This window comes from Sinocyclocheilus anshuiensis, unplaced genomic scaffold (assembly GCF_001515605.1).
Source record: "Sinocyclocheilus anshuiensis isolate Anshui unplaced genomic scaffold, SAMN03320099.WGS_v1.1 scaffold816, whole genome shotgun sequence".
Lineage (NCBI taxonomy): Eukaryota > Metazoa > Chordata > Actinopteri > Cypriniformes > Cyprinidae > Sinocyclocheilus > Sinocyclocheilus anshuiensis.
Genome location: NW_015554154.1, coordinates 847,162 through 857,536, shown reverse-complemented (window position 1 = coordinate 857,536; position 10,375 = coordinate 847,162). Strand labels below are relative to the sequence as shown.

General features: G+C 38.2%; 1 protein-coding gene across 9 annotated transcripts in view; it reads left to right on the top strand.

Moving 5' to 3' along the window:
* The window catches only part of LOC107670746 (tight junction protein ZO-1-like), a 133,864-nt gene that overhangs the window by 83,524 nt on the left and 39,965 nt on the right, over positions 1-10,375 (top strand). For 8 of the 9 annotated variants that reach the window (XM_016463473.1, XM_016463472.1, XM_016463481.1 and 5 more), the window contains one exon: positions 9,212-9,268. In XM_016463473.1, coding sequence (XP_016318959.1) covers positions 9,212-9,268 — 57 coding nt within the window. Of the gene's footprint in view, positions 1-339; positions 360-9,211; positions 9,269-10,375 lie in introns of those variants that run through there. The other variant, XM_016463479.1, reaches the window with a different exon arrangement.

Sequence of the window (10,375 nt, the reverse complement as noted above, 5' to 3'; positions counted from 1 at the left end):
CACACACCACATGTACAGAGGAAGAAGCCGTGAGGAACTACTGCAGTGGGAATTTTTTTCTTTACACCAAGCAGGATATTATCTCTCTCTACCTGACGCAAGTGTACATCCATCCTAAGAACATGTGGAGTTCCTGCCTTTCATTCTAATGAGGGATCTTTAGCATGCCGGAGGAACAGGCTCTGTGCTTGTGCACCGCTGCCAGCCACCTGACTCTTTCTGTGTGGATTTACATTAAGCGGGCAACTGCACAGTATACTCCTGCAGTGTGTATGGATCTTGGCCAAGACGAAGAAATGCATGGAGAGACATACAGATCTTTGTTTTTATAACCTGATTCAACCATCTACCGCTGAACTGTGAGTGTTACACTCTGCAGCAGAGAGTATTATGCCATTTCCCACATGCAACAATGCATTTGTGTCTCTAAATGGGTTACACCCAATTAATTTAGGTCAAAAAATCTAGAAAACAATAAATCTATTTGTGATATTTCAGAATTAAACAAATGCTAGAGCCTTTTCCTTAGAAAACATCTGCATTGTGTGGTGTCTCAGGGCATGTGAAGTCATCAGATTGACTGATCACTGTTTGGGCTTTGCAGGATGGGTTGCAGTAAAGGTGGCTTGTTGTGTAACTAAGTCTGGATTTACACAGTCAAACTTTTTTTTTTCTTTTTTTTTTTAGGTCCTATCATGTTGCATGCGTGTCCACAGCAAAAACATGTATGTGGTCACTCTTAGATGTGGTTTTGTTGCATCTGATATCTGACCATGCAACCAGCATTTAATCTCTCGTAATTTTTTTTTCATCATTGTTAGCCGACATGATTTGAGAGTTTTGTTCTGGTGTAAAGCTCTTGGTGCTCAAGTAAGGGAATGTGGTGGAATTTCTATGTTTGAATCATTCAGGGCAATCCCAGTATGGCAGCATTAGGATATTGGGCTGCCCCTATTAATCCTGATTCAGGGGTGGGGGGGATGTCCAGCCCTTTCTGGTCTCCTTAGCATTTCTCTAATACTCTTCATTTGCTCAATCTGTTTGGTGATACATCTATTCAAACATTATTATTATTATTATAATTTTTTTGTTTTTTTCACTTTTTTAAAAAATAGATCAAGGATATGCAAAATGGTCATTCAGTGACACTTCTGAAGGATAGGCCTGTCACGATAACAACTTTTTGTTGTGCGATATATTGCCCCAGAAATAATTGCGATAAGCGATATTATTGTCATTTTAAAGACCATTTTATGCCACTGAATATATAATCAAAATGTAACAGCATAATAATGCAAGAAGGCCTACACACTTCCAAATGACAACAAACTTTTAATTTTTAAGAATATTTAGATCATGGAAATTAAGTATCAAAATATTGGATACCTTAAAAAACTTGAATAAATAGTAAATAAACATTTTCTAACATAAAATGCAAAGTAACTAGTACAAAAAAAGAAAACTGCACAAAGAACTTGTATGGAGATTTTTCCATCTACAGATTTTTTCCTGACCTTCTTTTCTGTGTAAATTAAGGGTTCACACTATTACTTAGCAGTCAGATGTCCGTATGCACAAAGGCACAGATCCCTAAACAAGGCCATATCTGCAGATGAAACTTTTTTTTTTTTGTAGAAGCATTTTTTAAATTTGAACTAGCACCTCATGACTACACCATGTTATGTACGAGAAGCTGCAAAGACACAGGCGCAAGTGGAATGTACAAAACATGGTGACATTATTTTTAAACAAATATAATGTGCGATATATTGCGTCACCAAAAATTATTGAGGTCATGTACATATATAGCGCGATAAGTCGGTATATTGATTATTGCGACAGGCCTACTGAAGGATACTGCTAAAAAGCTAACTAATGATGCTAGATAAAAGTAAACACTCTTGGAAATTAATACTTTTATTCTGCAAGGATGCAAATACATTTTTTTTTCTATTTCAAATAAATATTTTTAATATAAATATATTTCAATACAAATATATTTTAATGAAATCTATTTCAATATAAATCAATATAATTTTTTTAGAATACTAATAAGAATTCTGAAAAATTGTAACAGTTTCCACAAAGATATGAGCTGCACAACATTTTGTCATGGATAATAGATAGATAGATAGATAGATAGATAATAAGAAATGTTTCTTTGGAACCAAAACAGCATATCAGAATAAAGTAAGGGTGGGAGAAAAAACGATCCATCGATGCATCGCGATTCTCTCTCCAACGATTCTGATTCTGAGCTTAGTTTTTAACCAGATGCGTGATGACGCGGAGTTTGCTATAGAAACACCCGTATTCTGCTTGCTTCCAATTCCTCACACACATACACCACTCGAACCCATGAACTCGTAGATCAAGAATCATTCTGGAATCGGATCGTGACTCCCAGAATCGGAATCGGATCGGATCGTGAGGTGACTAGAGATTCCCACCCCTAGAATGAAGGCTTGAGTAATGGCTGCTGATAATTCAGCTTTGCCATCACATAAATTATTTACACTTCAAAATATAATAAAATAGTAAACAGTTATTTTAAATTGTAGATAAATCTTTACTATATTTTTGATCAAATAAATGTAGCTTTGGTGAGCACTAAAGACATTCACAAACTTTTACAAATCTTACAGTGCCCAGTTTTATACCAGTAGTGAATGTCTTCAGTAGTGAAAGTAGATAAAAATCAGGACTAAAACCTCTCTGGTCTTTAGTGCTCTCAGTGATTGCTGACATATAGGCCCTGTCCCAAATGCCCCCTAAGCCCTTGCAGCCCTCTTTCAGGCCCATGCTTTGAAAATGTAGATATCACATAGAAATAGCATAGCAGCTACCAAAGGGGAACTCATGTATGCCCTTAAGAGTCATAAAAAGACAAATGGGACAGAGGCCATAGTGGACATGCTTTTGCTTTTGCTGCTTTGCAGTTCATATGATCAGTTTATTTCAGTGCTTTCTCTCTGAACGTATTGGTTAGTGTGTGATTTGGTATTTGGTCATTATATTGGTTGTTACATTTTTTAATATTATAATTAGTCATATGTATTTATTTATATTATATTATTACATTTTTTTTGTGATGTGTACAGCATTGTTTTGTTTTCAGTGATGTTGGGCAATTCAAGGCGATCCTGTAACGGCTTGGGTGTTTTCTTTTAAAGTCAAAAATACTCCCTGCAAACAGGAAGGAGCTTCCTTCAGTAAATTCCAGCTCTTGGTTGCATCCTGTCCAGTCCAGTCAGAGCTCTGCTCACATGCTGGTGTCAACGGTCGACTTTTCCTTCCTAAACATGCCACTTTCTTACAACAGGCACACAGATTCAGTGTTCTAGGTGATGTATGTGACCTTACTTAATCATCTCTACTGTAGATTGTTTTAGGCTCAAGTTTCAACAACATGAAAATGCAGGAAACAGAAATGCAATTACAAATTACAATTGAAATCTAAATTAAAAAGTATTAATGAATGTGAACATGCTGCTATCAGTTCAGCTGTTTCTGCCCCATTTTACCCTGTGTGGGTTTGTTCCAGAATAAGGCTAAATGGATCATTTCCTGTTCAAAGCAGAAAGGACATGGTCAGCACCTTAACCAACAGGAGATTTTCAGCGGAAAAGAGCTTTAATATTTATCAGGGAAACAAAGACATAAAATTGCTCTTTAATTAAATCTTTTAATATTTCATGTATAACATGTCTTGCTCTAATATTTTTATTTGAAGTCTGTAATTTGTGCTTTAACGTGGAAAATAGACAAACGCATGCATTTGTGTGTGTGTGTGTGTGTGTGTGTGTGTGTGTGGCTTATATCATGCTGACATTTGCATCATCAATAATAGATTAGTGGTTCAGGTTGAAGTCTCTTTCGCAGTTCTACGTTACGGCTCTTACATCTGCTGTTTATTATGTCCTCCACACTAACACACTTCTCGTCTCCTTTTTTTTTTTCTTTTCTTGAGATGGCTCTAATTTCAGTGGTTGTAGCAGTTGAGAAGTTTCACAGGAAAGCTAGCCAGGCTGTGTTGTGTAACAAAGAACGAGTTTGCTGGAATGTTCTTTGAGAGAGAGTTCAGTTTACACACTCGGGCACATCTGGACCTCCCTACTGCATTGCAAAGCAGTCAGTATTATTTGAAACACTGTGCAGAAACCTGTATTTAGACCTAAATTATAGCTGTGCTGTTTTAGTGTGTGCTGAGGGGTCTAATGACCAGGACACTCATTATTTAACAGCTATGAGTGCCGCAGCTCGCTAGCAAACACCCTGGAACTGCTTATCGCGATCAAAATCCAAGGCGCTGCTAACTAGCAGTTGGTTTCTGCATCAATTTTATCGATCCAGAGAGAAATCTCTCGGAGTATTAGTGCACCACCTTTTAAGCTGCCTGCCCGTTTTAATGAAGCTGTTGGCCCAGAAAAGATGGCCACTGATCTACTAGAAAGTCTCTCAGTTTCACCTGGCTGTCAGAGCTCACTATTAGCTGCCTATCTGGGCTCTTTGAACCCCTGCTCTCTTTCTGGCAGGTCTGAGGTGTACTTGAAACAAAGACTCTCTTTAGTGGAAGAACGATTCTTTGGTTCTGAGCGGGACTGCCCAGTGTTTGCCCTTCAGCTAGGCCTTGAGCTTGAATAAACGTGAATGTATACAGTGCCCTGAAAAGGTTTTTTGTTTTAAAAATTTTTGACATATTTGTCACACTTAAAAGATTCAGATCATCAAACAGATGTTAATATTACACATCATCAAACAAATGTTAATATTACACAAAGTTAATGCAAGTAAATACAAAATGCAGTTTTTAAATGATGATTTCATTTATTAAGGGAAAAAAGCTGTCCAAACCTACCTGACCCTACGTGAAAAATTAATTGCCCCCTCCTGTTAAATCATGAAAGAACTGTGATTAAGTTAAATTTCACTAGCCACACCCAGGCCTGATCACTGCCAGACCTGTTGAATCAAGAAATCACTTAAATAGAACCTGTCTGACAAAGTGAATCATGCTTAAAGAGCAACACATCATGCCGCAATCTAAAGAAATTCAAGAACAGATTAAATTCCTCCACAGCGATGTGAAAGACTCATTGCCAGTTATCGCAAATGCTTGATTGCAGTTGTTGCTGCAAAGGGTGGCACAACCAGTTATTAGATTTAGGGGGGCAATTACTTTTTCATGTAGTGCCAGGCAGGTTTGGACAGCTTTTTTCCCTTAATAAATTAAATCATTATTTAAAAACTGCATTTTGTATTTACTCGGGTTATCTTTGTGTAATATTAAAATTTGTTTGATGATCTGAATCATTCAAGTGTGACAAATATGCAAAAAATTAAAAAAACAGGAAGGGGGCAAAAACCTTTTCACGGCACTGTAAATATACCCAGGCGTTCTTGCGCACAAAAAGACTTATTGTTTGCTGCTGCTTGTAGGGAATTATTAGATCTCTGCTGTGTTTCGGACTCTTGTTTTGCAAAATGATACCTTGTTTTGAATTGCCTTCAGGAGATTTCTTTTGGCTGCAAAAATAATATAAGTTTGTGTGGGCTGGACAACTTTTGGATGAAAATAGATTCAAAATCTATAATTTAGCAGGAATAGAGTGGAATTTTAAGTTCAAATTGGTCAAATCTGCAGAGGTTTCTCTTAAGAAGTGTTTTAGGAGTCAGGTTTTATCTCTGTTGAGCTTTACAGCGCTCAGATTTCAGAACAGTGTGTTTACTTTGAGCTCTGTGTTGTTGTGATGAATTAAAAGATAATCTCATCAGATTAGAGAATCGGAAGTGCTTAGCCGGACTCATATAAACGGCTTCGAGCACTGTGGAGTGACTCTCCTGTCTGACTGTTACCTGACCACACACACTGCTGACAATCGGCTTCCATATGTCCATATGTTTTCTCAGCAGAGATGAGATCCCTGGAGTTAAATGGTCATCTTTGAAACAAAAATGAAAATATTTTTAATGAAACCTTACAGAATTCCCTCCATTGAAGGTAAATTTCACTAAAATGTTGGCGCCTCAAAACGTTCATAAAGGCATTACAATTGTAATTTAGATGAATTGAGTGGCAATCCAAGTTTTCTGAAGAGACACAATCATTTTACATGTTGAACAGATTTAATTTAGGATTTTATTTGTAAGTAATTATTAGGGCTGCACGATAAATCGCATGTGATATTTAATGCTCATCTTGTCAGAAAGCCGGTTCTGTAATCAGCGGTAAATCTCCATCACGTGCGTGCTTTCACATTGAGCAGCATTAACTACACAGAGCCGTTGTTCAAAGCCCGCACGTGATGGAGAATTACCGTTGATTACAGAACCGGCTTTACTGATAAGATGCGCGTTAAATATCGCATGCGATTTATCGTGCAGCCCTAGTAATTATTTACTTTTTTTTTATTTGTAAGTAATTACAGAAATGGTACACGGAAGCACACATGTGCTTTCTTGACACATGAGAACCAATGAGCTTTGTTCTCTCTGTTTTTTTTAAACAATATCTTCATTTGTGTTTTGAAGATGATAAAAAGTCTTATGGGTTTTTAACAACATTAGGGAGAGTAAATGATGACAGAATTTTTGAGTAAACGATCCCTTTCATTAATAGACCAGTGAAGACTAGGAACCTTGAGGAAGTGTAAATGTCATTCTTTCGAGACTGATGTAAATATTACGTGTAGCTAAACTGAGGCAGAGGTGGCTGATGCAGCTTTGGTCATTTTAAGGGCTCACCCACATATAATATTTGTATATAAACATGTATGGCCTATCATACCATATTGCTGAATGATATGTCATTGAAAATTATTCGACGACTAGCTACTAAGGACAGTAAATGCAAGATTTTTTTTATATTCAAATGTTGTCTAATATCTTTAATCTTTAAAATTACTAAAATATTTGTTAATGGAATGGGTAAGTGGAACCAGAATCATTAAAATTCCTTAAAGGGGTCATATGATGCTGCTAAAAAGAACATTATTTTGTGTATTTTGTGTAATGAAATGTGTTTATGCGGTTTAAGGTTAAAAAAACACATTATTTTCCACATACTGTACATTATTGTTTCTCCTCTATGCCCCGCCTTTCTGAAACGCGTCGATTTTTACAAAGCTCATCGGTCTGAAAAGCGAGGTGTGCTCTGATTGGCCAGCTATCCAGAGCGTTGTGATTGGCCGAATACCTCAAGCGTGTGACGGAAATGTTACGCCCCTTACTATATTGTGATGCCCTGTCCGGCCGGAGCTACGAGACATAAACATTAAAACCCATTATAAACGAGGCATTTGTTGCATCCAGTGGGGACATAATTACGGATTATAATGACTTATACTGTCTTTTTACGCATTGCTAGGGCTGAGGAAAAATTGAAATCGCATCATATGACCCCTTTAAGGCTGGAATACACTACATGGCTTTTCAACTCTGAAATGGGTTTTAAAACACTTCTTAGACTATGTACATGGTTATGTACAAAACTGAGCCTCGTACAGTAAATTAAGAATCACATACTACCAGACTTTCAAGTTGTTCAGAACAAACTCCTGCAGAAACATGCACCTCATTGCTAGATGCATGGCAAATGTTAAAATAAAATGTTAAAATTAAAAAATTAGCTAAAAATATCAAACATGTTCAATATCCTCTTACTGGATGGATTCATACTGTAGTCTGAAGCTAAAAATTGGACTCTGCGCCCATCTTACACTACATAATTTTCTGTGAAATCTGTCAACTCAGATCTTCAGACTGGCACTGATTTTTGGCATCTAGCGTTGACTTGTCTATTGTCAGAAGTCATGTAGTGTATTCCAGCCTTTATTGTTCCACTCCTGGCCTTGCCTAAGCTTTCACGCAGGCGTAATGGGGCCATTCTTCTGAAGCCTAAACAGTCTGCTGTTCTTCCGCCACCAAGGACAAGAACCCCTAGGCCTCTCTCTCTCTGTCTGTCGCATGGCTCACTGCATGGGCATTTTTCTTATGGTCGGGGCCCCTGCTGTCAGCTCTTGCAGTCCGATGAATCCAGCACCTCTGCCACTACAGACACATTAAAGGAATGTGTGGATGAGGGTCAGAGGAGGGATCGAGGCACGGTGAGATTGTGAGAGGTGGATGCCTTTCAAATAGGTCAGATCCTCTCACAATAAAGCCTAACCATGAGAGAGAGGGGTAGAAATGGGGGCATGAACTGAATAATGCCCCTGTGCCAATTAGGACCATGAATGAGATGCCTGCTAAGCAGCGTGGTAAACAGGTCAGAGCAGGGTTAAACTGTGTTTTCAGTGCAGATATGCTGGATGTTCAAGTGTGATGTACAGTGGGTGGTATAGGAAGTATTCCTTATTTGTTTGATTTTGCTGGTGTTATAAAATGTTTTCTCATTAAAATGTTTTATTGCAGTCTTATATTGACCGATATAGTTTTCCTTGTTCATTAAGTGAAAAAACATTTTTAAAATGTAATTAGACACACAATGTGTGCACCATTAGTGCTTGAGTCTGTTTTGAAACTCTCAGACTTACTGTAATAATTTATCCAGCCTGGCATCTACAGTACAGGGGTGAAGGAGCAGAAGCACAAACCATTCACCTCAGCTCAGGGTTAGAGCTATAAATACCATCTGCTCTTCCTCTCCTTGTCTTTATCATTCCCTGTCTCTCTTTCTCTGCGTCTGTCCCTTCTGACTTATACCAGTGCAGCTTGTTCATGTTGTAGCAGTTTGTTTGTATGATGTGTGCATTGAAAGCAGAGACATGAGTGGGACAGCTGTCGTCTGATTGGTCAGACAAGAGAAGTTGAATGTCTCAGGAGCCCGGGGCATTTTGGGCAGGTGTTTTTATAGTGATCACATCACTCTGTTCTGTTTGATGGTGATACGGTGTTATAAGCCAGCCATAAATTAAAAGTCGCATGAATTGATAATGTGTTGTCTATGCAACATGCTATAGATCTTATTGTGAACAACTGATTTATGTATGTTTAATTTTTGTTTTGACCTTGTAATTGACCCTGTTAGACTACAGTATTGTCAATAGGCTTTATTAATCACATGCTTTTATTAGGCACATGCTGTAAACTTCTATGAACTTCAGAGTAAAATCACCTCCTGACAAAGAGGAGAAATACCTGCTGATACAAACTCATTGACTGTGCTTAGACTTTGTCCTAACTGATCGCTTTCTCTCTGTCTCACTGTCAGAGTACAACAATGGAGGAAACTGTAATATGGGAACAGCACACGGTGACTCTTCACAGGGTGAGTGTTCAACATTGGCTCTTTTTCATCTTCATCTTCAATTTTCTTCCCCTCTACATTTTCCTACCTCACCATTCCTCATCCAATGTCCCCAATGTTCATATTTAGCCAATCTTAAAATGAATATCTGTTTTTCCATTCTAATGTTCTGATGCCTACATTCATTTGTAGAATGCAAAATGATTGATTTTAGTTTTTAGTGAGATATAAAATATAAAATAGTTATTTTTTTAGTAGCATCTAAGTAGTGTCTAATGTTGATTTTGGCCATGAAAATTATTCGCTGATATGTGTATTATGGGTAATAACCAGAATATTAATATTAGTGCATCCCTACTCTTTCTATTTGTCTTTCTTTCCTCCCTCTCCTCTCTCTTCTCTTTTGGGATGGCTAGTTACAGGATGTGTGGTCATTGAGTACACAATAGCCGATCCCCCAGATGGCAGGAAGCAGTGTGTGAGAGGACAAAATGCCTGCTCTGCTCCACTTCCTGTTCCTTTTCCTCTTCCTGCATGTTCCTAGGCTCAAACCTATCTAAACCAGAGTCTGAGAACGAGTCAGAGATTATGCAACAGTCAGTTGGGCACAGTATTATTAAGCCCCTCGTTCTGTAAGAGCTGGAGTACTGTGGTCACTCACACACATCTTTGATCGGTTTCATAACCTGATGTCTGTGTAACACTTTAGTTCAGTCAGTCCCACTTGTGACCTGTTTTTTGATGTACTGACAGCCTAGACAAGATAACAGGTGTACAAGCGTTAAGCCTTTTACTGGGTGCTTTTTTTTTATAGGTGGAATCTGTGTAGCTGTGTCAGACCGCTCCTGGCTAACAGTATTACATAGCTGTTACTCTCCGCAAAATAAACAAGGCTGTATTCTTTCCCCCTGTGATTATATGTGCTCCTCACCTGCTCAGGCTCTTGTTATGATTTATAGCTGTTTGTGTTTAGAGGAAGGCCAGATGGTTTGGATGGCAGAGAGAGGTAGAACAGACCAGTGCGTGTGTGAAGACGCCCAGTGACATCAGGAAAGGCTCTAAACAGAGCTCTGGCCATCTGTCTGCAGTCTGTCTGTCACTCTCTACCTCTTCAGTCTCATCTTCCTT